Genomic DNA, 26,661 nt, shown 5'->3' with positions numbered 1-26,661 from the left:
ATGAACAAGTCAGCAGCAGCTGCAGCCAGACCTCATAGTCAGCCATGCCAAAGAGTAGCCCCTTTCACTAGTGTGCTCACCTTAGTTGTGGCTGGTGATTGCAGCCAGCCAGACTGGGGGTCACTCTTTCCCACCAGTGTACTCACAGCAGATGTGGCCCAGTCACAGTAAGAAAGCATATGCAGCCATGGAAGGAGACACCCCTGGGGTGCCTGGTTCTGGTGACCAGTAAGCACTGTTCTACTAGGCGTGACAAGACGCCTTCTATGTAAGGCCATTACTTTCAAAACAGGGGATATAACTGATCTACCTAATACAAAGAAACAGAGCCAGACAAAATTAGCAAACAGAAAAATATGTTCCAAATGAATGAACAAGACAAAATCTCAGAAAAAGAAACAAAATAGAGAGATGCAATCTACCTAAAAAAAGAGTGAAAGTAATGGCATAAATATTTCACCAGACTTAAAAAAATTTTTTTTAAGTTTATTTATTTATTTTTGAGAGAGAGTGAGAGAGAATGAGTATGAGCGGCGGGGGGGGGGGGGGGGGGGGGAGAGGGGTGCAGAGAGAGAGGGAGAGAGAGAAAATCCCAAGCAGGTTCCGCACTGTCAGCACAGAGCCCAATGCAGGGCTTGAACCCAGGAACCATGAGATCATGACCGGAGCTGAAATCAAGGTCAGATGCTTCATCAACTGAACCATTCAAGTGCCCCTTTTTATGAGAGTTTAGAGCAGAGTAGATAAGGTCAGTAAGAACTTCAAAAAAGAGAAAATATAAAAAAGAAACATTCAGAACTGAAGAATAACTTAAATGAAAAATACAAAAGGGAATTAACAGCAGATTACAGGATATAGAAGAATGGATAGAAAATTAGGAAAACTAGAGGAAATCAAGCTCAGCAACATAAATAAATAAATAAATAAATAAATAAATAAATAAATAAATAAATAAATAAAAATGAGGATATATTGAGAAACCTCTGCACCATTAGGTATAACATTCATATTATAAGGGTTTCAGAAGAAAAGAGAAAAAGGTAGAAAACTTACTTGAAGAAGATAATGGTTTGGGGCACCTGGGTGGCTCAGTCATTTAAGCATCTGACTTCAACTCAGGTCATGATCTTGCAGTTCCTGAGTTCAAGTCCCATGTCGCGCTCTGTGCTAACAGCTCAGAGCCTGGAGCCTGCTTCAGATTCTGGGTCTCCCTCTCTCTCTTCCCCTCCTCTGCTCATGCTCTCTCTGTCTCAAAAATAAATACACATTAAAAAATTTAAAAAAAAATAAAAGAAAAATAATGGCTGAAAACTCCTAACCTGGGGAAGGAAACAGGCATCCAAATCCAGGGATCCCAAAGAGCCCCAAAGGTGAACCAAAAAAGGTCTATAATAAGACACACAATAATTAAAATGTAAAAAATTATAAATAGTATCTTTAAAGTAGCAAGAGAAAAGCAACTATTTGAATATAAAGTAAAGCCCATAAGGCTATCAGATGACTATTCCATGGAAACGTTGCAGTCCAGAAGGGAGTTGTATGATATATTCAAAGTGCTGAAAGGAAAAAAAAACCTATAATCAAGAATACTTTACCTGGAAAGTTATTCAAAATTGAAGGATAGATAAAGAATTTCCCAAACAAAAGTTAAAGCAGTTCATCACCACTAAACTAGCCTTAAATATATATATATGTCAAAGGGACGTCTTTTAACTGATAAAAGAAAAGCTACAAATATAACTAAGAAAATTATGGAAAAAATATTTTTACCAGTGAAAGCACACCATGATAAAAGTGGTAAATCTATCACTGAGAAAGCTAAGATGAAGGTCAAAACATTAAGGTAGTAAAATCAATTATGCCACAAAGATTAGTTAAGGATATATAAAACTAAGAGATATACAATATGAGTTCAAATACATGAAATGTGGAGGGAGTAAAAATATATACTATATATAGTGTTGCATAGTGTGTGTGTGTGTGTGTGTGTGTGTGTGTATATAGTGTTGTATAGGAACCTTATGGTAACAACTAACCACCTAAAATAGATACACAAAAATAAAAAAGAATGGAATCCAAGCGTAACACTACAGAAGGTAATCAAATCCTAAGCAGGGGGAAAAAAACACAAGAAAGAAACAGAACTACAAAAACAACAAAATGGCAATACATACTTGTCAATAATTACTTTAAATTTAAATGGACCAAATGCTCCAATGAAAGGCTATATAATGACTGAATCAATAAAGAAAGCAGCACCCATCTACATGTTGCCTGTAAGAGATTCATTTCAGATTCAGACTTAAAAAAAAACATACAGACCTAGAATGAAGGGATGGAAAAGATAACCCATGCAAATGGAAGCAAAGGGGGAAAAAATAGGATAGCAACACTTAATTCAGACAAAATAGAGTTTAAAACAAAGACGGGGGAGTTGCGGCAAGATGGCGGCTTAGGAGGACGCTGGGCTCACCGCACGTCCTGCTGATCACTTAGATTCCATCTACACCTGCCTAAATAACCCAGAAAACCGCCAGAGGATTAGCAGAACTGAGTCCCCGGAGCCAAACGCAGACGAGAGGCCCACGGAAGAGGGTAGGAAGGGCGGCGAGGCGGTGCGCGCTCCACGGACTGGCGGGAAGGAGCCGGGCGGAGGGGCGGCTCGCCAGCCAAGCAGAGCCCCTGAGTCTGGCTTGCAAAAGCGGAGGGGCCTGACGGACTGTGTTCCCACAAGAAGTGCGACTTAGCGTCTGGGAGGTCATAAGTTAACAGCTCTGCTCGGAAAGCGGGAAGGCTGGAGGACAAAGGGAGGGAGAGCTGCTGAGCCCCCTGACAACAGAGCTCAGTTTGGTGGGGAACAAAGGCGCTCTCCAGCGCCATCTCCCCCGCCCATCCCCCAGCCAAAATCCCAAAGGGAACCGGTTCCTGCCAGGGAACTTGCTCGCTCCGCGCAAACACCCAACTCTGCGCTTCTGCAGAGCCAAACCTCCGGCAGCGGATCTGACTCCCTCCCGCTGCCACAGGGCCCCTCCTGAAGTGGATCACCTAAGGAGAAGCGAGCTAAGCCTGCCCCTCCTGCCCCCGTGCACCTTGCCTACCCACCCCAGCTAATACGCCAGATCCCCAGCATCACAAGCCTGGCAGGGTGCAAGTAGCCCAGACGAGCCACATCACCCCACAGTGAATCCCGCCCCTAGGAGAGGGGAAGAGAAGGCACACACCAGTCTGACTGTGGCCCCAGCAGTGGGCTGGGGGCAGACATCAGGTCTGACTGCGGCCCCGCCCACCAACTCCAGTTATACACCACAGCACAGGGGAAGTGCCCTGCAGGTCCTCACCACGCCAGGGACTATCCAAAATGACCAAGCGGAAGAATTCCCCTCAGAAGAATCTCCAGGAAATAACAACAGCTAATGAGCTGATCAAAAAGGACTTAAATAACATAACAGAAAGTGAATTTAGAATAATAGTCATAAAATTAATCGCTGGGCTTGAAAACAGTATAGAGGACAGCAGAGAATCTCTTGCTACAGAGATCAAGGGACTAAGGAACAGTCACGAGGAGCTGAAAAATGCTTTAAACGAAATGCATAACAAAATGGAAACCACCACAGCTCAGCTTGAAGAGGCAGAGGAGAGAATAGGTGAACTAGAAGATAAAGTTATGGAAAAAGAGGAAGCTGAGAAAAAGAGAGATAAAAAAATCCAGGAGTATGAGGGGAAAATTAGAGAACTAAGTGATACACTAAAAAGAAATAATATACGCATAATTGGTATCCCAGAGGAGGAAAAGAGAGGGAAAGGTGCTGAAGGGGTACTTGAAGAAATCATAGCTGAGAACTTCCCTGAACTGGGGAAGGAAAAAGGCATTGAAATCCAAGAGGCACAGAGAACTCCCTTCAGACGTAACTTGAATCGATCTTCTGCACGACATATCATAGTGAAACTGGCAAAATACAAGGATAAAGAGAAAATTCTGAAAGCAGCGAGGGGTAAACGTGCCCTCACATATAAAGGGAGACCTATAAGACTCATGACTGATCTCTCTTTTGAAACTTGGCAGGCCAGAAAGAATTGGCATGAGATTTTCAGGGTGCTAGACAGAAAAAATATGCAGCCAAGAATCCTCTATCCAGCAAGTCTGTCATTTAGAATAGAAGGAGAGATAAAGGTCTTCCCAAACAAACAAAAACTGAAGGAATTTGTCACCACTAAACCAGCCCTACAAGAGATCCTAAGGGGGACCCTGTGAGACAAAGTCCCAGAGACATCACTACAAGCATAAAACATAGAGACATCACAATGACTCTAAACCCGTATCTTTCTATAATAACACTGAATGTAAATGGATTAAATGCACCAACCAAAAGACATAGGGTATCAGAATGGATAAAAAAACAAGACCCATCTATTTGCTGTCTACAAGAGACTCATTTTAGACCTGAGGACACCTTTAGATTGAGAGTGAGGGGATGGAGAACTATTTATCATGCGACTGGAAGCCAAAAGAAAGCTGGAGTAGCCATACTTCTATCAGACAAACTAGACTTTAAATTAAAGGCTATAACAAGAGATGAAGAAGGACATTATATAATAGTTACAGGGTCTATCCATCAGGAAGAGCTAACAATTATAAATGTCTATGCACCGAATACCGGAGCCCCCAAATATATAAAACAATTACTCATAAACATAAGCAACCTTATTGATAAGAATGTGGTAATTGCAGGGGACTTTAATACACCACTTACAGAAATGGATAGATCATCTAGACACACGGTCAATAAAGAAACAAGGGCCCTGAATGAGACATTGGATCAGATGGACTTGATAGATATATTTAGAACTCTGCATCCCAAAGCAACAGAATATACTTTCTTCTCGAGTGCACATGGAACATTCTCCAAGATAGATCATATACTGGGTCACAAAACAGCCCTTCATAAGTTATAAGAATTGAAATTATACCTTGCTTACTTTCAGACCACAATGCTATGAAGCTTGAAATCAACCACAGAAAAAAGTCTGGGAAACCTCCAAAAGCATGGAGGTTAAAGAACACCCTACTAACGAATGAGTGGGTCAACCAGACAATTAGAGAGGAAATTTAAAAATATATGGAAACAAACGAAAATGAAAATACAACAATCCAAACGCTTTGGGACGCAGCAAAGGCAGTCCTGAGAGGAAAATACATTGCAATCCAGGCCTATCTCAAGAAACAAGAAAAATCCCAAATACAAAATCTAACAGCACACCTAAAGGAACTAGAAGCAGAACAGCAAAGGCAGCCTAAGCCCAGCAGAAGAAGAGAAATAATAAAGATCAGAGCAGAAATAAACAATATAGAAACTAAAAAAACTGTAGAGCAGATCAATGAAACCAAGAGTTGGTTTTTTGAAAAAATAAACAAAATTGACAAACCTCTAGCCAGGCTTCTCAAAAAGAAAAGGGAGATGACCCAAATAGATAAAATCATGAATGAAAATGGAATTATTACAACCAATCCCTCAGAGATACAAACAATTATCAGGGAATACTATGAAAAATTATATGCCAACAAATTGGACAACCTGGAAGAAATGGACAAATTCCTCAACACCCACACTCTTCCAAAACTCAATCAGGAGGAAATAGAAAGCTTGAACAGACCCATAACCAGCGAAGAAATTGAATCGGTTATCAAAAATCTCCCAACAAATAAGAGTCCAGGACCAGATGGCTTCCCAGGGGAGTTCTACCAGACGTTTCAAGCAGAGATAATACCTATCCTTCTCAAGCTATTCCAAGAAATAGAAAGGGAAGGAAAACTTCCAGACTCATTCTATGAAGCCAGTATTACTTTGATTCCTAAACCAGACAGAGACCCAGTAAAAAAAGAGAACTACAGGCCAATATCCCTGATGCATATGGATGCAAAAATTCTCAATAAGATACTAGCAAATCGAATTCAACGGCATATAAAAAGAATTATTCACCATGATCAAGTGGGATTCATTCCTGGGATGCAGGGCTGGTTCAACATTCGCAAATCAATCAACGTGATACATCACATTAACAAAAAAAAAGAGAAGAACCATATGATCCTGTCAATCGATGCAGAAAAGGCCTTCGACAAAATCCAGCACCCTTTCTTAATAAAAACCCTTGAGAAAGTCGGGATAGAAGGAACATACTTAAACATCATAAAAGCCATTTATGAAAAGCCCACAGCCAACATCATCCTCAACGGGGAAAAACTGAGAGCTTTTTCCCTGAGATCAGGAACACGACAGGGATGCCCACTCTCACCGCTGCTGTTTAACATAGTGCTGGAAGTTCTAGCATCAGCAATCAGACAACAAAAGAAAATCAAAGGCATCAAAATTGGCAAAGATGAAGTCAAGCTTTCACTTTTTGCAGATGACATGATATTATATATGGAAAATCCAATAGACTCCAGCAAAAGTCTGCTAGAACTGATACAGGAATTCAGCAAAGTTGCAGGATACAAAATCAATGTACAGAAATCAGTTGCATTCTTATACACTAACAATGAAGCAACAGAAAGACAAATAAAGAAACTGATCCCATTCACAATTGCACCAAGAAGCATGAAATACCTAGGAATAAATCTAACCAAAGATGCAAAGGATCTGTATGCTGAAAACTATAGAAAGCTTATGAAGGAAATTGAAGAAGATTTAAAGAAATGGAAAGACATTCCCTGCTCATGGATTGGAAAAATAAATATTGTCAAAATGTCAATACTACCCAAAGCTATCTACACATTCAATGCAATCCCAATCAAAATTGCACCAGCATTCTTCTCGAAACTAGAACAAGCAATCCTAAAATTCCTATGGAACCACAAAAGGCCCCGAATAGCCAAAGGAATTTTGAAGAAAAAGACCAAAGCAGGAGGCATCACAATCCCAGACTTTAGCCTCTACTACAAAGCTGTCATCATCAAGACAGCATGGTATTGGCACCAAAACAGACACATAGACCAATGGAATAGAATAGAAACCCCAGAACTAGACCCACAAACGTATGGCCAACTCATCTTTGACAAAGCAGCAAAGAACATCCAATGGAAAAAAGACAGCCTCTTTAACAAATGGTGCTGGGAGAACTGGACAGCAACATGCAGAAGGTTGAAACTAGACCACTTTCTCACACCATTCACAAAAATAAACTCAAAATGGATAAAGGACCTAAATGTGAGACAGGACACCATCAAAACCTTAGAGGAGAAAGCAGGAAAAGACCTCTCTGACCTCAGCCGTAGCAATCTCTTACTCGACACATCCCCAAAGGCAAGGGAATTAAAAGCAAAAGTGAATTACTGGGACCTTATGAAGATAAAAAGCTTCTGCACAGCAAAGGAAACAACCAACAAAACTAAAAGGCAACCAACGGAATGGGAAAAGATATTCGCAAATGACATATCGGACAAAGGGCTAGTATCCAAAATCTATAAAGAGCTCACCAAACTCCACACCCGAAAAACAAATAACCCAGTGAAGAAATGGGCAGAAAACATGAATAGACACTTCTCTAAAGAAGACATCCGGATGGCCAACAGGCACATGAAAAGATGTTCAGCGTCGCTCCTTATCAGGGAAATACAAATCAAAACCACACTCAGGTATCACCTCACGCCAGTCAGAGTGGCCAAAATGAACAAATCAGGAGACTATAGATGCTGGAGAGGATGTGGAGAAACGGGAACCCTCTTGCACTGTTGGTGGGAATGCAAATTGGTGCAGCCGCTCTGGAAAGCAGTGTGGAGGTTCCTCAGAAAATTAAAAATAGACCTACCCTATGACCCAGCAATAGCACTGCTAGGAATTTATCCAAGGGATACAGGAGCACTGATGCATAGGGCCACTTGTACCCCAATGTTCATAGCAGCACTCTCAACAATAGCCAAATTATGGAAAGAGCCTAAATGTCCATCAACTGATGAATGGATAAAGAAATTGTGGTTTATATACACAATGGAATATTACGTGGCAATGAGAAAAAATGAAATATGGCCTTTTGTAGCAACGTGGATGGAACTGGAGAGTGTGATGCTAAGTGAAATAAGCCATACAGAGAAAGACAGATACCATATGGTTTCACTCTTATGTGGATCCTGAGAAACTGAACAGGAACCCATGGGGGAGGGGAAGGAAAAAAAAAAAAGAGGTTAGAATGGGAGAGAGCCAAAGCATAAGAGACTGTTAAAAACTGAGAACAAACTGAGGGTTGATGGGGGGTGGGAGGGAGTAGAGGGTGGGTGATGGGTATTGAGGAGGGCACCTTTTGGGATGAGCACTGGGTGTTGTATGGAAACCAATTTGTCAATAAATTTCATTAAAAAAAAAAGAAAAGAAAAAGAAAAAAAATAAAAATAAAACAAAGACGGTAGGGGAGTCTGGGTGGCTCAGGTCTGATCTCACTGTTTGTGAGTTTAGGCCACACATCGGGCTCTATGCTGACAGCTCAGAACCTGGAGCCTACTTCAGATGCTGTATATCCCTCTCTCTCTGACCCTCACCCACTTGCAATCTGTGTCTTTCTCTCTCAAAAATAAATAAACATCAAAAAAATTTAAAAACAAAAACAAAGACTGTAAAAAGAGACAAAGAAAGGCATTACATAATGAAAAAGGGATCGATCAAAAGAAGATACAACAATTGTAAAAACTCATGCACTCAATATAGAAGCACCTAAATATATAAAGCAAATATCAACTTATATAAGACTTCAGCAGTACCACAATAACAGTAGGGTACCTGAACACCTCATTCACATCAATGTATACATCACCCAGATATAAAATCAGTAAGGAAACAGTGGCTTTGATTCATTAGATATGATGGACTTTACAGGTATATAAAAAACAGTACATCTAAACACAGCAGAATATACATTCTTTACAAGTACACATGGAACATTCTCCAGGATAGACCACATGTTAGGCCACAAAGTTCAGTAATTTAAGAAAAATGATATTATGCATCTTTTTAGACCAAAATGGTACAAAATTAGAAACCAATCACACACACACACACACACACACACCCCTAAAAAATAACCTCATAAACACATGAAGGTTAAATAATGTACTACTACTGAACAAGCAATGGGTCAACTAAGAAATAAAAAAGAAAATCAAAAGACTACCGTAAGACAAATGAAAATGAAAACACAATAGTTCAAATAGGTGGGATGTAGTTAAAGCAGTTCAAACGGGGAAGTTTATTGCCATCCAGTATTCAACTAACCTCAGGAAACAAGAAAAATCTCAAATAAGCAACCTAACCTTACACTTAGAGGAACTTCAAAAGGATTAAAACAAAGCCCAAAGTTAATAACTAGAAGGAAATAATAAAGATCAGAGGAGAAATAAATGAAACAGAGACTAAAACAACAACAATAAAAACAAAACAATAGAAAATGTGGACGAAACTAAGTTTGTTCTTTGAAAAGATAAACAAAACCAAAAAAACTGTTGCCAGACTCATCAAGAAAAAGGAGACAGGATTCAAATAAATAAAATTAGAAATAAAAGAGCCGAAGTTATACCAACACCATACATATACAGAGTATAATTCTGCTCTACCAACAAAATTATACTCCAACAAATAGGACAACTTAGGAAAAAATGGATAAATCTTCCAAGACTGAATCAGGAAGAAATAGAAAATTTTAACAGACTGATTACAATTAATTAAATTGAATCAATTGTCAAAAACTTCCAACAAATAAAACTTCAGAATCATATGACTTCACAGGTGAATTCTACCAAACATTTAAATGGGAGATAATACCTATGATTCTCAAACTATTCCAAAAAGTTGTAGAATAAGGAATACTTCCCAATGTATTATATCAGGACAGCATTACCCTGACACCAACACCAACGACAATATAAAAAAAGAAAATGACATATCAATATTTCTGATGAACAGAGATGTAAAAATCCTCAACAAAATACCAGCAAAATGAAATCAACAATCCATTACAAGAATAACTCAGCACAAAAATAGTGTGATCTATTTCAGGGATTCAAGGATGGTTTAATATATGAAGTTAGGTTGATATGATACACCACATTAAGAAACTGAAGGATAAAAATGATGAATATCTCAATAGATGCATAAACAATGTTAGACAAAATTTAGCATTCATTCATGGAAAAACTTGAAACAAAGGGGATATAGAGGGAACATACTTTAATATGGTCCACAAATGACATAATTAACATCCTACTTAATGATAAAAACATGCACGTTTTTTTTTCTAACATCAGGAACAAGACAAGGATGTCTACTCTTGCCTCTTATTCAACATAGTACTGAAAATTCTAGCCACAGCAGAAAAGAATAAAAACCATCAAATTATTAAAGAATTAGTAAAATGTCCCTGTTTGCAGATGACATGATATTACATTTAGAAAACCCTAAATACCCCACCAAAAAACTCTTCGAATAAGTGAATTGAGTAAAGTTGCAGGATATAAAATTAATGAACAGAAATGTTTTGTTTTTCTGTACACTAATAACAAGCTATCAGAAAGAAGTTAGAAAACAATTCCACTACAATTATATCAAAAAGAATAAATACCTAGGAATAAATTAACCAGGGATATGAAGGATCTATACTCTGAAAAATATGACACTGATAAAAAATAATTGAATACAATACAAATTAATGTAAAGATATCCATGCTCATGGGTTGGAGAATTAATGCTCTTAAAAATATCCACACTACCTGAAGCAATCTATATTTTCAATTCATTCTTTTTTTAAATTTTTGTAACATTTATTTATTTTTGAGAGAGCAAGAGGGACAGAGCACAAGTGGGGAGGGGCAGAAAGAGAGGGAGACACAGATTCCAAAGCAGGCTCCAAGTCTGAGCTGTCAGCACGGAGCCCGATGTGGGTGTTGAACTCATAAACTGCAAGATCATGACCTGAGCTGATGTTGGATGCTTAACTGACTGAGCCACCCAGGCACCCCATCAATTCATTCTTTATCAAGATACTAATATTTTTTAAACAACTACAACAAATAATCCTAAAATTTGCATGCAACCACAAAAAACTCTGAATAGCTAAAACAATCCTGAGAAAGAAAACAAATCTGGAGGTTTCGCAATCCCAGATTTCAAACTATACTACAAAGCTATGGTAATCAAAACAATATGATCCTAAAACAAAAACATGTACATAAGTTACTAGAACAGAATAGAGAGCCCAGAAATAAACAAATGCTTATATGGTCCATTAATCCACTACTACAAGAATATACAATGGGCAAAAGATAATTTCTTCAGTAATGGTGCTGAGAAAATTGGACAGCTACATCCAAAAGAATAAAAGTGGACCACTTTCTTTACACCATATATACAAATAAATGCAAAATGTATTAAAGATCTAAATGTAAGACCTAAAACCATAAAACTCCTAGACATAGGCAGTAAACTCTTGGTTATCAGGCTTAGCAATATTTGTTGGATTTGTCTCCTCAGACAAGGGATACAAAAGCAAAAATTAAATGACAGTAAATTTCATATATTAAAAAAATAATAATAAAATCATTCACACAAAGAAAAACAAACAAAAGCAAAAATTAAAGAAAAGTGGGACTACATAAAACTAAACCCCTCTTGCAAAGTGAAGGAAACCATCAACAACAACAACAAAAAAAAAACCTCTGAAGGGAGAATACACTTGCAAATGATATATTTGATAAAGGGTTGAAATGTAAAATATATGAAGAACTCATATGTGCCAGTAACAAAAACAAATTCTAAAATCTGAAAGGATGTGAATAGACATTTTTCCCAAGAAAGTAAACAGATAGCCAACAGATGCATAAAAAGATGCTCTCAATATCACTAACCATCAGGGAAATGAACATCAAAACCACAATGAGATATCACCTCACACCTGTCAGAATGGCTAGATTCAAAAAGACACACAAAAAAAGAAATCATATGGTGAGAATGTGGAGAAAAGGGAGCCCTCAAAAAATTAAATATTGAAATACCATACAGTCCAGTAATTCTACTAAATTTACTGAAGAAAATGAAAACCCTAATTCAAAAAGATATATGTACCTGTCTGTTTATTGCAGCATTACTTATAAGAAGCCAAGATATAGAAGCAGCATAACTGTCTTCAAGAGATGAATGGAAAAAGAAGATGTAGTGTATATACACAGTGAAATATTACTTAGCCATACAAAAGAATCTTTCCATTTGCAACAACATGGATGGACCTAGAGGATATTATACTAAATGAAGTAAGTCAGAGTAAGACAAATGCCATACAATTTCAATTGTATACAGAATCTTGAAAACAAAATGAATGAACAACAAAACAAGTGAAACAGATTCATAAGTGCAGAGAACAAACTGGTGGTTGCTAGTGGGAGTGAGGGGATGAACAAAATAGGTGAAGGGGATTAAGAGGTACAAACTTTAAATTATAAAATAAATCACAGAGATAAAGTACAGTAATCACTAATATTATAATAACTTTGCATGGTGACAGATGGTAGCTACAGTTGTGAGCATTTTCTAATATATGTATATATGTTTTACACATAATATATATTATATATAATATATAACAATATAAATAATATATGTATATAAACTTATTGTATGTCAACTATGCTTCAATTTACAAAAACAAAAGAAAGAAATGGGCTGTGTTACTATTCTCCCTTAATGGAGTGAGATGCATTGCTGTAACTTTTTTGTGAGCAAACTGAAATAACATGACATGGCAGAATTGTTGTATCCAGAATATATGTTTTTTGATTATTTTTTGTCACACACTGCACTATGTTAAACGTATGTGTATGTATATATATATACACGTATGTACATATATATACATATATAAGCATATTCATACATGCAGATGCACATAAGTTGTGTATGTACATGTATACTGCATGTATGCATACACTGTATGTATAAATATAGCATACAAGTTATGTCTACAAATTGTATACATATTTATACATGCAGATGCACACAAGTTGTGTATATACATACATACTACATGTATGAATATATACTGCATGTATGACTATAATGGATTATATACATATGTATACATATATATTCATATATGCAGATGCACACAAGTTAATGTCAACAAGTTGCCTTTTCTTTGGCAAATTATATATATGTATGTATGCATATATGAAAAATATGAAATACATAGCAACCTTTTCCCACATCTATTTAATTAATCAGAGATTGTTTTTCTTTACTTTGTTTTTGCTATTGGTGGTACAGGGAGTTAAACAATGACTCTAATTACCTGCCTAACATTTTAAAGCAGATGAATTCATATGGCTTCTGTACCAAAAGTTTATTTGAAACAAATAGTGTATTTGGAGTCAAAATGTTTAAAGGTTTTACTACAGTTGTCTCACAATCATTGAGTTTTTTAATAGGAGAATTGCCTGGTAGAGTAAATTAAAATTGGAAATTGAAGCTGCAAATATTCACAAAAGGAATCGGCATATGACTTTAAATTGCCAATAGTCTAGTTTAACATTTTTGTACTCTGTCATCACAGCAACTTCAGATTCATCAACAGTGCTGCCCAGCAGGAGCATTATAAGGAGTCTGGAGAAGAGGGGCTGGTCAATATTTTATAGTTTCATCTACAACTTGTTTACCAGATAAATACTATCTTGTATTTTCGTCAGTTTTGCTAATAATAAAAATGGGATGTTTCAAAATACTTTGGCTTTCCTCATCACAGGTTTTAATAAGGTGATAAAAGCCATAATAATTTTATAACCTCAACGTAGAACAATTATTAGAAAGGGATATGCCTTATTAAGAAAATATGAATGTTCTTTGATGAAGTTAGAGGTTAAATTTAGAGGAGTGTAGCTATTTAATCAACACTAACATTTTAATGCATTTAGTTCACTAGTGTGAATATTGAAGCATAGGGTATAAAAAGTTTACTAGGTCATATGTTTTTCTGTTTAAAAAATACTTTTAATAGAAATGAATAGCCCTAGTGTGACATTGGGGGTAATTATTTGTGTCCTCCTCTACATTATGTAAAGATTAAGGGTATTGGCTCCAGAACTAGTCTTTGCTCTTGAATCCCACTGGTCACAATTACTGCCATTACTGCCCACAAAGCCACTGACAGTATGTATAACCTCTATGTGCTTCAGATTCCTCATCCACAAAATGAGAATAAAAATACATCTTATAAGGATTAAATAAGTTACCTCACACAACTAGAACAACGTATGTTACCATTATTCTCTATTATTATTATTATTATTATTATTATTTCTTATTCAAGAAAATAAAAGGAAACTATGATTATAAAATATTTGCCATTGCAGATTGTTTTAGAGTAGCTTTTAAACCTCTTAAAGAGTACTTAAAGAGTAAATTGTTCATTGCCACAATTCCCTTTCTTCAAAGTGAAGAAAAAATAAAAAAAAACACATAAAATTGAGTATTTTATTTAAATAGTGATATTCAGTTTACAGAAGGTTTTCTCTCTTCTAATACACTATTTCCAAGACAGCACATGTAAGTACCTCTTCATTTTCAATGATGGAGTTCAATAAGCACTGATGGCTAAATAAGAGCCATACTTAGAAAAAAAATATTTTCCACATAATCTGATGCTTATAAAACCTTTTCAAGATTTCCATACCTAACATAAACTAGTTGTAGAAGCTGATGACATGAATATTGCAAGAATAAACTGAAGCCAAAACAGCACTGTAACTATGAAATTCTTCCCTAAATTTTGCAGTAACATCACTTCCCTTATTCTTGATTCTGTATACTCTCCAGTAAACTCTACTTGCTTCCTACTGATAAAGTTGAAAGTTCTGGAGCCCCACTAAGTAATTTTGGCATCTCCTGTACTCTCAGAAGCAGGAGAATAAAATCACAGAGGAGGTGACACAAGGTCACATTCTTTCAAGACCAAAAAGACTGAGTTTCATTTAGTATGTGTTGTCTTTTCTATTTTTATTTATTTTTGAGAAAGAGAGACAGAGAGCTTGAGTGGGTAAGGTGAAGAGAGAGAGAGGGAGACACAGAATCCGAAGCAGGCTCCAGGCTCTGAGCTGTCAGCACAGATCCCAATGTGGGGCTGGAAGCCACAAACTCAAGACCATGACCTGAGCCAAAAGTTGGAGACTTAACCGACTGAGCCATCCAGGAGTCTGTAGTATGCATTTTCTACAGTTTGAGAGCTGTGCAGTTGACTGAATTAAGCAAAAAGATGCATTTCTGCAGTTGTCTTATATAGCAAAATTATTTCTAAGCCATTTCTATATTGGTTCTCTCCATAATTCTTCAAATATTTTCCCTTATTTTTAAAGAATATTTTTCTCAATTTATTATAAATTCTTTTATTAGTGATACATTATATTTCATGATTGGAAATTGTTTACATAACCATAAACCTACTTGCTTGACTGACCAATTATACTATTATTTGAATCCCTCAATAGTGAATAATATTGGAAAATTTTCCTAAGATAGAAAGTTATTCTATATAAAACCAAATTTATGTTTAGATATCTAACTCGATAAAATCATGTTCCATCATCTGAAGGGAAAAATTCATACATCCATCCATCTATACTCTGATATTTCTTTTTTACCTCGAGAAAAAAAATATATTTCCTTAAAATGGTACAAATTTGTTCAGGAACTCTAGATAGTAATTGCAACCAATTTCTAACAGATCCTTTTGTTTTTATTACCACACAACAGATATATTTGTTTCAGTGGATCTAAAACACTTTGCCTCCTCAGTGAAATCATCTTTATGGCTCATGCAGTAATGACAGATTCTAGAAATTCTACTTTCATTATTTCATAAAAATGTGTGTGGTTTTGCATATTTGTGTTTTATGGCAAGGGACAGTTTTTCTACATAAATGGTTTTAGAAAGCAAAATTTCACCTTTTACCACTTCCCAACCCTGACTGATGTTTTATTTTCTTGGATATAATTTGAAAAGTATTTGTCCCAAAGGAAAAAAAACCCATGCTAATTATAAGAAGATCAATTAAATTTAGGAAAGTTTTTCAATATCCTTTATTAAGCTAAAGTTTTACACTGCTTTACTCATTTTTATATTTTTTCTAATGCTATAATACAGAGATGGAATTAAAACAGATGCAGATTTCACTTAGTATTTAGAAAGCTTCAAATAACATTGCTCTTGTGCTAAACAATGAAAATAGCCAGGTATTCCAAAAAATGTTTTAAGTTGGAGGGGCCTGGGTGGCTCATTCTAGTTAAGCATCTGACTCTTGGTTTCAGCTCAGGTCATGACATCATGATTTGTGAGTCTGAGCCCCATGTCGGGCTCTGCACTGACAGTGCGGAGCCTGCTTGGGATTCTCTCTTTCCCTCTCTTTTTGCACCACCCCCCCATCAAAAATGAATAAATAATCATTAAAAAATTCTTTTAGTTGAGTAAGATGACAATATTTTATATCTCCAATATCTTGTGGTTACACAACTATCCACCATTGTCAAAATTCATTGATCTGCACATCTAAAAAGGGCAAATTTTATTGTAAATTACCATTACAATATTACTGAATTAAGTAAATGAAAGAAAATAATAAAAATGTTATGACATATTTAGCATTTCTAATGCCCCTATTCTAGAACTTGTGAAATTAATAAATTCATTATTGATATCTCATAAGCAAATCATTGTGTCATTAAAGTCTATATGTATATCAGGGCACCTGGGTGGCTCAGTTGGTGAAGCATCTCTCGATTACAGCTCAGGTCATGATCTCATGGTTCATGACATGAGTCCTCCATCCCATGCAATGACTGCACGGAGTCAACTTCTGAATCTCTCCCTTCCCCTTCTTTCTGCCCCTCCCCCATTTGTGTGCACATGTGCACATACACACTCTGTCTCTCAAAATAAACATTAAAAAATAAATCTATATGTATAATTTATCTATTGCTGCATAACAAATTACTACAAATTTATCATTTTAAAATGACACATATTTGTTATTTCACATTTCCTATGGTCCAATTTCTAAGCTGGCACAGCTCACCTGGGTCTTCTGCTCCAGCGTGTCTCACAAGAATGCAGTTAAGGATTCCCCAGGTGAAGGCCTGACTACAACATGATCTACTTCCAAGTGTGTACTGTCAAGATTCAATTTCTCATGGACTGTTAGATGGAAGATTTTAGGTCCATGCTGGCTATTGTCTGGAGGCAGCCCTGTGTTCCTCGCCATGTGAGCACCTACACTATGGTGACTTGCTTATGAAAAGTAATCACAGAATGATATTCTGTTACCTTTGTGGTATTTATTGTATACCTAGTATCAAGTCACAGGTGCTACACTCCAAGGGTGTTAGTAACAGCAGGTAGATGCCAGTGGGAGCCTAAGTTAGAAACTACCCACTGCACCAAATTAATAGAAATGCAATTAATTTGTGTGTAAACATAATATTTAGAAATTCAGGGCCTAAGTACATGAAGATAAGTGGCATATTAGATAAAAATTTAATCAAAACTATTTCATATATTACATATTTTTGTTACATATTATAGTCACAAATAAATACTAGAAAATCAAATGTTTACTATGCATTCCATTATAGTCATTATGATACTAATTTTCTTTCCACAAATGTATTCCTATTTATGTTTCAGAATATTTAACATAGTTCTGTCCTGACTCAGGCATACCATATGTTCAATTGGTCTTAATTTCCTTTATTATTATGTTTTATAGTATCTAAATTTTGTATCTTAGAATTTTTATCTTTGAAGACAATAGTATCTGTCATTATATTTATATGCTGGTTTGTGGTTAGTGATTTAGCATCTGATTTTAATTAGTATCTAGTTAATCAGTTGTCAAGAATTTCACTAAATTCATTAGCTAATACCAATATGTGTGAAAACAACTTAAGCCCACTCTAAAACACTAATTCAAATTCAGTCAAAAAGTGTTACACCATATACTCAAAGGACTTAAGGTAACTTTTTAAAAATTAATATTTAGTAGTTTTTGATATTTTATTTTGATTTATTTTTTTAAAGAGATACATTATAAAAATGTAATAATTTCTTTAAAATGCTTATTTAAGAGAATATATTTAATTTCTACTTTAAAACTTGTGTTATAGGGGAACCTGGGTAGCTCAGTTGATTAAGTGTCCAACTTCAGTCCAGGTCATGATCTCATGGCTCATGATTTGAAGCCCCAAGTCAGGCTTTGTGCTGACACCTCAGAAACTGGAGCCTGCTTAGGATTCTTGGTCTCCCTGTCACTCTGCACCTCCCCTACTCTCTCTCTCTCTCTCTCTCTCTCTCTCTCTCAAAAATAAATGAACATTAAAAAAATTTTTTTAAGACTGAAAAAAACATTGGGGATGTCATTGCTGGCAATTGTTTCCTGTATGAAAGGGAAGCTCATAGCAAAGGTTGCTGGGAGAAGAGTAACATGTTAAGATCCTGGAAATATCATGAACAAGCTGTGTATATTCATTTCTTATTTGGTGCCATAAAAAGGTAGCACACACCTAGTGGCTTAAAACAACACACATTTGTTATCTCACATTTATGGAGATCAGAAGTACATCAATCTCATTGGCTAAAAGCAAGGTGTCTCCTGGGCTTGTTCCCTCCAGAATATTTTAGGGTAGAATCCATTTTCTTGCCTTTTCAGCTTCTACAGATCATGTGCATTCTTGGACTGAAGACTCCTTTCTTGCATCACTGCAATTTTTGCTTCTGTTCTTGAAAACATTTCCTGTTTCTAACTCTGATCCTCCTTCCCTTATGATTACATAGGGCTCACTCAGATAATCCAGGATAATCTCCCCATTTTAAGATCCTTAAATTTTTATGTTTATTAATTTTTTGAGAGAGAGACCGACCGACCAAGTTGGGGCATGGCCACGAGAGTTGGTGTTTCTGGTGATGTTCTCTGGTCCTTTCTAGTCTTTATTGCTTTTGGTCTTTTTTGTTTTGTCTTTTTTCCACTCAAAGGGTCCCCCTTAAATTTATTGCTGGGCTGGTTTAGTGGTCATGAACTCCTTTGGTTTTTATTTTTCTGGGAAACTCTTTATACCTCCTTCTATTTTGAATGACAGCCTTGCTAGATAAAGACTTGTTGGCTGCACAGTTTTTCCAATTCAGCATGTTGAATACAACCTGCTAATCCTTTCTGGCCTGCCAAGTTTCTGTGGATGGTATGAAGCAAACCTGATCTGTCTTCCCTTACAAATACTTTTTCCTTTACTGCTTTCATAATTCTTTCCTTGTCTGTTTATTCTGTGAATTTGACTATGATATGCCTTGGTGATCATCAGTTGTTGTTGAATCTAATGGGAGTTTTCTGTGTTTCTTGGATTTTGATGTCTGTATACTTCCTCAGATTAGAAAAGTTTTCTGCTATCATTTGCTCACAGGAGCCTTCTGACCCTTTTTCTTTCTCTTCACATTCTGGGACTCCTATACTTTGGATGTGATTCCTTTTATTTTTATTAATGTTTATTTGAGAGAGAGAGAGAGAAAGAAAGAGAGGGGGAGAGAGAGAGAGAGAGAGGGAGGGAGAGAGAGGAAAACCAAAAAAAAAAAAAAAAAAAAAAAACATGAGCAAGGGAGAAAGAGAGGCAGAGGGAGACACAGAATCTGAAGCTGGCTCCAGGTTCCGGGCTGTCAGCACAGAGCCTGAGGTGGGGCTTGAACTCATGAACCATGAGATCATGACCTGAGCTTAAGTTGGACGCTTAACTGATTTAACCACCCAGGCAACCCAGATGTTATTCCTTTTTACTAAGTCACTTAGTTCTTTAAGTTTCGTACTATGATCTTTTGCCTTTGTTTCCCTCCTTTTTTCTGCCTCAATATTCTCCTTAATTTTATCTTCTCTATCACTGATTAGCTGCTCTGCTTCCTCCATCCTTGCCATCGTGGCACCCTTAGAGATAGCATCTTGGTTATAGCATTTTTAATTTCATCCTGATTAGATTTTATTTCTTTTTTCTCCACAGAAAAGGATTCTATGTTTTTTTCAACCCCAGGTTATTGTAATTCTAAATTCTAGTTCAGACATTATGCTTATATCTATGTTGATTAAGCCCCTGGCTATCATTTCTTCCTATTCTTTATTTAGAGTGAATTTCCTTGTTTTGCTATTTTGGAAGAAGAAAAAAATTAATAAAATTAAAAAAAAATAAAATTAGAAAGTAAAAACAAAACAAAAAAATCAAATAAAGGAAGATATATCCTAAGTGTGTTTTGGTCTGCTTATTGAAAAAAGCTTGATAGAACAGAGATAAAAGGGGGGGGATAATATAAAAATTAAAAATAAAAAATTATATGATAAAATAGAATAAAATGAAATAGAATGAATATTAAAAAAATAAAAAAGAAAAAAAGAAAAATAAATTTTTCTCTTTCTGTATGCATAAAGAACGAATGGAAAAAAGAACAATTTAAGTGAAAACAGAAGTAAAGAAAACAAATAAATGAACCAGCAAAGTGAATGAAACCCAAATGAAGTTACATCTAGTTTCCCCTAGAACTGAAACTATGAAGCCCTCTATAGACTATACTCTGAGCAGATGGAGTGACTTGTGCTGTTCTTCTAGGGGATGTGCTTGGAGGGTGCAGTTGGGCAGGGTTTGGTGTAATGGTTCCATTTTCCACTAGGTAGCATTACTCAGTTTAGCATACTGGAGTGAATCAGTGTGGTGTGCATGAACATGAGTGCACATGCGCATGTGTAGGAGAGGTGGAAATGGCTTCATCCATGGGAACTTTTCATTCTCACCAACCCATTATCAAGCACCCCTTCATTGTTTCAGGACTCTGTCCACTCCCTGCCTCTACCCTGTGTCCAAGCTGCCTGCCTGCCAGGTGGCACCTCCCTTCAGAGTTTTATCTCCAATGGGGTTGTGTTTCAAAACCACACACTTCAGAGACCCCTGTGGCTTGGACCTGCCAATTCTCTTGGGGAGGGTCTCACTGAGCAGTAGCTTGTCCCAGAAAACATTCAGGCAATCATCAGCTGCAGAAGTTCAGAGATTATGGCAAATCACAACACAGCCAGTGTCAGGTTTCACTGTACTCTTACATCTTTGTCCCAATACCAGACATGTGGATGCTCTCCAGGGGGTCCACCAGCACCTTTGACTGTGGGGAGGCCATATGGCCTTTATCAAATTCACTCCAAGCAGGGGAACCGCTTCTCTCCATGTGGCACATGAGTACGTCAGACCCTGCTGCCTGTTCCTAGGGATTTGCCCTACTTCCTCACCAGAGCACTGCCAGGCACTGAGCTCTAAAACTTCAGACTCTGAGCTCCACTGTTTACAGACTCCTGGTGGTATTGAAGCCCTCTCATTTCTTCCCATCAATGGTTTGGGTAACAGATTTCTTGTTCAGTCCCCTGCAAGTGTTTTCACTCTTTCTCTCCAGCTAATTTCAGGGAGTGCTTTTCTTTCGTGACCCCAATGTGCCACACTCTCCCCCCTTCTCTTTCTCTGTCCTCTCTTTGCAAAAACAACTCTCTACTCTCCATGCTTTGCTCTCCCCCAGTTCACTTCTCCACACCATGTACCTGATGAGTCTGTGGCTCAAGTTATGCCGATTGTTGTGTTAACCCCAGATCAGTTTCCTAGGTGTTCAAAATAGTTTGGTGCTGATCTAGCTGCATTTCAGGGACAAGACCAGCTCAGGGTCTCCATGCCACTCTGCCATCTTAACTCGTCTCTCTACATTTAATGTTAACATCAGTCTTTCTGTGTCAGATATTTATTTTAACTTACTCAGCTTTTACATATAGATACTTCTAAGTCTTTAATGATTCTTGACTATTGCTCCTTAATTGAGGATCTATTCAGTAGAAAGACTGTGGATTATAACACACTTTCCTCCAATTAAAAATTGCTTAATGTTTCAAAGCATTTTATTTTTTCACTATTAAACATTTTATCTTGTAAAATTGTATTTTTATAATTTCAAAGATATATGTTGCTTTAACCACACAGCCCACTTCAGGAAAGCTGAGAAAAAGTATCTACTCCATTGTATTATTTATAAGCAAGGGTTTACTTTAATATGATCAATTTACTTCCTGTTAACCTTTTTGTCAACATATCAGAAAAAAAGAAGTTGCAGCATTAAAAAAGACCAGTGCGTTGTCTGATGCACACTGAATTATTTATTTGACTTTTTGGACTATAAGATACTTATTCTTTTTTAACTAGATACAATTCAAATTACGTGTTAGGTATTTTTTTTCTCATTTTGGAAAAGTGTTTCAGGATAAAACAGAATGAGGCTGTTAGTTTTCATATATATATGTGTATGTATATTGATTCATTTCATTGGAAGATGTTTACTGATTTATGTAATCATTTATTAACAGGATATTTACTGAATGTGTACTACTTGCCAGATACTGAGGATAAAACAAATTAAGTAAAGCCTTGCTGTTATGGAGCTTACAATCTACTGTCTAAGAAGTATATAAATACAAATCTGTCAAATAATTATAAAATACCACAAAGATAGAGCAAATGCACAGAAAGTAGAGATCTGAGAGAAGGAGTAACAATGTTTACAAGTGCTTTCAATAGCTTTTAAAATCATTACTGAATTTTAGGTTATATAAGAGAATTAAGAGATCATTAAATAAAAGTTCTTTATTTTACAGATGAAGATATTGCTGCCCAAAGTTGGGAGTGGAATAGATCAGCCAAGATCTTATTAGATCTATATATTGTCTAATTTAACTTAGAAGCCAAATCATGTATTTTCAAATGCAGTGCCTACTTACATTACTAACTTGTTACAGAATGTTCCAACTTTGCTCCTGAATATTATACCTGAAGTAAGGGCCAGAACCTTTTATCCTTTACTCCTCTATCACCATATTAAAAGGAGTATTGCCCATTCTTTAAGTTTTTTTAATAGTATTTTTTCAGATATTTCTTACACTTTCTATCACATTATTTCTTACTCTACATTTATTCATTTGGACTTTCATGACTATTTAACACTGGAGAATAAAGGATGTATTAATGTGTGTGTGCATATGTGTGTGTTTGTGCTTATGTGTGTGGCCACTACATCAAGTAGTTTAGTATAGAATAAAGAGTTGACACCTAAAACACATTTGATGCATTTAATGAGGCACTTTCTCAGCCAAGACTACTGTAAGAAATGTTCCAAAAATAAAATAATTTACATATATATTTTGACTCTGTGTCTCCTGCAGTGCATTCATTTGAGCCCCAGAAAGCACACATTTAAAAATCGGGGAAGAACTCTGGGAAAGATGAGGAGAGTTGAACTGGCTCATTTCTTCATGATCTTAAAATATGAAAATGAGTCTTCAGCTGTAAATGAGGATTGAAATCTCCACTGACTTCAAGGGTACATCTGGGCTATAAGGACGTCATATGGGCTAAAATTTATCCAGAGTATAAATTGGAGTTCCTAGCTGTGAGAAAAAAAAATTGGGGTAACTTAAAAATATAATCAGTCAACTGGAAGCTTATTATTGTGTAGTCAGTAACCATCTGTAGTCAATAAAAAACTACCAGTTGGCCTAAAAATGTAGAAGCACACTGGTCACTTGTGTTTCATCTTAGATTTGGTCCTATGCCCATGTGCACCTGTTTATCCATGCCCAAACAGTGTCATGTAGATTGCAAGAGGTAATAAGTGCAATGCTAATGAGATACTCAATACACCTGCAAGCAAGCATGTTCAGATTTTTATCCACATTTGCTTTAGAATGAAGGTTCTACTACTCAGTGAAGGAATGCCAGGAAGTTTATATCCGCAAGCCCAACTTTAGTCACAAAAATGAAAAATAGAAACATACAGATGAATATGGTCTACATGTACCTTTATTTCATGAAAATTTAAGTTTAAATCAGGGTTGCAAAACTTTATAAATTGTTTCAGGAATTACAGTGATTCAGTATAAATGAAATCACAGCTGGCATTCATATAAGACTGCTGTGAAGAATAGCTTTGCTTAAAGGTGCCGCTATCACTTGGTCAAGGGTTGTTTAAAAGTAGGAGAAAGGTCTATGGAATAAAAATAATAAATAGTGGAAATAAATAAAAGGGAAAACTATTGATATAGCATGAAAAATATAAAATCCATTAAAGTAATAACTGTTCAATCTACAAAAATTTCTCAAGGTATCTTGTAAAATAGCTCTGCATGATTTCTCTTATTTTCAGGCATGATGCTCTATATAAATGGGTTCAGGTTCTGTTACTGGTATGGTAAAGTGAAAAGCTTTAACCACCATCAGAAAACCTGCAGTTGTCAGATAACAGGAGTTGTCACTTATGTTTGAATTTGAGAAATTTCTTTACCTCTGTGATCAGCAGTTTCTTAATTAATAAAAAGAAATCACAGAATAATAACTCAAATACCTTTACTTTAGAAGTGAAAAGACTCATCTCAGAGATAAAGTAATTTGCTTTATGTTGTCAACTGAAAAATTACAGCTGAGGCTAAAGTTTACATTTCCAGACGTTGAGTTTAATGGGTTTTCAGGACTTTGCTATTCAAAGTATGGTCCCTGAAGGAACAATATCAGTGTGACTGGTGAGCTTGTTAGACATGCAGAAAAGCTGTCTAGATCCCAGAACTAGTGACTCAGAATCTGCATTTTAAACAGATCTTCTGAGTTGGAAAAGCAATACCTTGCAATTTACTGCCTTCTCACTCCGTGGTTGATGTGGGGGAACAAATGAGTTGATAAATGTAAAACAAACTATGCTCAATACAGTTATAATGCAATATAACTGTACTTAATGGTACCTCTAAAAGTGCTTTTAATTCAAAATTTGGAATTGAGTAAGAATTCCATTGTATAATTTTACCAACATCCTCACATTTATCAAAACCCCATATTCCAATGAATTAAAATGTTTTTCCAAGTCAAACTGACAATAACTATTTTAATTAAATATTCACGGAGTATGATGCAGTATTTAATCTACAAAAGATTTCATCCATGAATGCTAGAAGAGTTACAGAATTTATATTTTCTCTCCGTCTCTCAAAATTTGTTTTATGATTAGATGCAAGCAAAGTTATAATCTGAGAAGCATGAGGAAACTGTGCAAGAAGGTAGCAGTGGAAGTAAATTTTCACACACCCATTTCTGATATATTCAAAGGAATTTGTTGTCCTTAAAGTGATAAGAATAGTGGTACCAATTTTAAATTCTCACTTTTTAGATAAAGAAACTTAAATATGGCAGTTGCATATTCTTTGAAATAAGCATCTTGCTTTCTGCTGTGGGCTCAAGTGGCTGGTGTCGAGATGGGCTGGTGTCAGGAAGGTGGTGCCAGTCTGGACCAGACGCTATTCTGGACACAAAGTGGCCATTGTGAAGAACATTGATGATGGCACCTCAGACCATCCCTACAGCCATGCCCTGGTGGCTGGAATTGACTATCCCTGCAAAGTGACCGCTGCCATGTGCAAGAAGAAAATCACCAAAAGGTCAAAGATCAAGTCTTTTGTGAAAGTTTATAACTACAGTCACTTCATGCCCATAAGGCACTCTGTGGATATCCTCTGGTACAAGACTGTGGTCAAGAAGGATGTCTTCAGAGTCCTTGCTCTTAAATGCAAGGCCCAACAAGAGGCCAAGATCAAGTTCAAGGAGAGGTATAAGATCAGCAAGAACAAATGGTCCTTCCAAAAGCTGTGGTTTTAGATATGTTCTGTTTCAGTCATTAAAAATAACAACAACAACAACAACAACAAGAAATGCATTTTAAGTGCCAAACACAGTACTTGAATAAGTACCAAAAAATTCTTTTTTAAAAAAAACTGGGGGGTAGGGTGGCATGAGGCAAACACTTTTTTCTTTCTCGTCACCTAATAGAAGAATGAAGTAAATGGGATTGGAACACTGTTATCACCAAAGAAAAAACATGACTTCTCAACAAAACTGAAACTTAAGATTCCTTTGTCTTAATCCAATTTTGAGAGGAAGAGACATTCATTTGAGAAACACTGTACCACTATGACTAAAAAGAGGTTTCTGCTCTTCAAAATACTGGACAGAATAAAGTAAAATGCAACATAATCTTTGTTGCCAAAGATGCAGTCAAAAATAAAAAGAAACAATAAAAACAAAAAATACAGAACAAGTTGATGCAAGCTGGGCTCTATTTAATAGTCTTAAGTGCAAATGTATGAATATGTAATAAATAAACTATTTTAAGTGATTTTGTTTCTGGAGTGTGATAAACAGAATAATGTCTGCACAAAGATTTCTACTCCCAAATCCCTGGAATCTATGAATATGTTGTATAATATTGCAAAGTGAACTTTGCTGATATAATTTAAGTTATGGATTTTAAAATAAGGACATTATCCTGGATTATATAATTTATCTTATATTAAAAAAGCAGATTTTATGTGGATGCCAGATTGCTATAAGAATGACATACCTATAGACTTTAATATGATTTGAGAAAAAGCAAAATCATTACATGATAACATAAAGCAAAATGGAAGTAAAATATCTAAAGCTGGAAAATGTAATGCCAGCAAAAGATAGTTTGGTAATATTAAAAAGAGGTTTGGCTTAAAAATGTCAAGCTAACAGGAGA

The 26,661-nt window shown here is 36.1% G+C and overlaps 1 protein-coding gene across 1 annotated transcript; it reads left to right on the top strand.

Annotated features, from left to right (window-relative positions):
* LOC125164548 (60S ribosomal protein L27-like) lies at positions 1-25,757 on the top strand. Its single transcript, XM_047857339.1, has 3 exons — positions 1-167; positions 25,114-25,174; positions 25,317-25,757. The coding sequence occupies exons 1-3, from the start codon at positions 1-3 to the stop codon at positions 25,755-25,757; spliced, it is 669 nt and encodes a 222-aa protein (XP_047713295.1).
* The last annotated feature ends 904 nt before the right edge of the window (positions 25,758-26,661 follow it).

This window comes from Prionailurus viverrinus, chromosome A1 (assembly GCF_022837055.1).
Source record: "Prionailurus viverrinus isolate Anna chromosome A1, UM_Priviv_1.0, whole genome shotgun sequence".
In the NCBI taxonomy this organism is placed as follows: domain Eukaryota; kingdom Metazoa; phylum Chordata; class Mammalia; order Carnivora; family Felidae; genus Prionailurus; species Prionailurus viverrinus.
The sequence above is the reverse complement of the archived record's forward strand: the minus strand, read 5'-3'. Positions and strand labels throughout refer to the sequence as shown.

What these genes read in the sequence shown, in the direction of transcription:
- LOC125164548 (XM_047857339.1), top strand. Translation starts at nt 1, where the DNA reads ATGAACAAGTCAGCAGCAGCTGCAGCCAGACCTCATAGTCAGCCATGC. An exon ending in GCAGATGTGGCCCAGTCACA is followed by an intron (nt 168 to 25,113) that starts GTAAGAAAGCAT and finishes TTTTATGATTAG; the next exon opens with ATGCAAGCAAAGTTATAATC. An exon ending in GCAAGAAGGTAGCAGTGGAA is followed by an intron (nt 25,175 to 25,316) that starts GTAAATTTTCAC and finishes CTTTGAAATAAG; the next exon opens with CATCTTGCTTTCTGCTGTGG.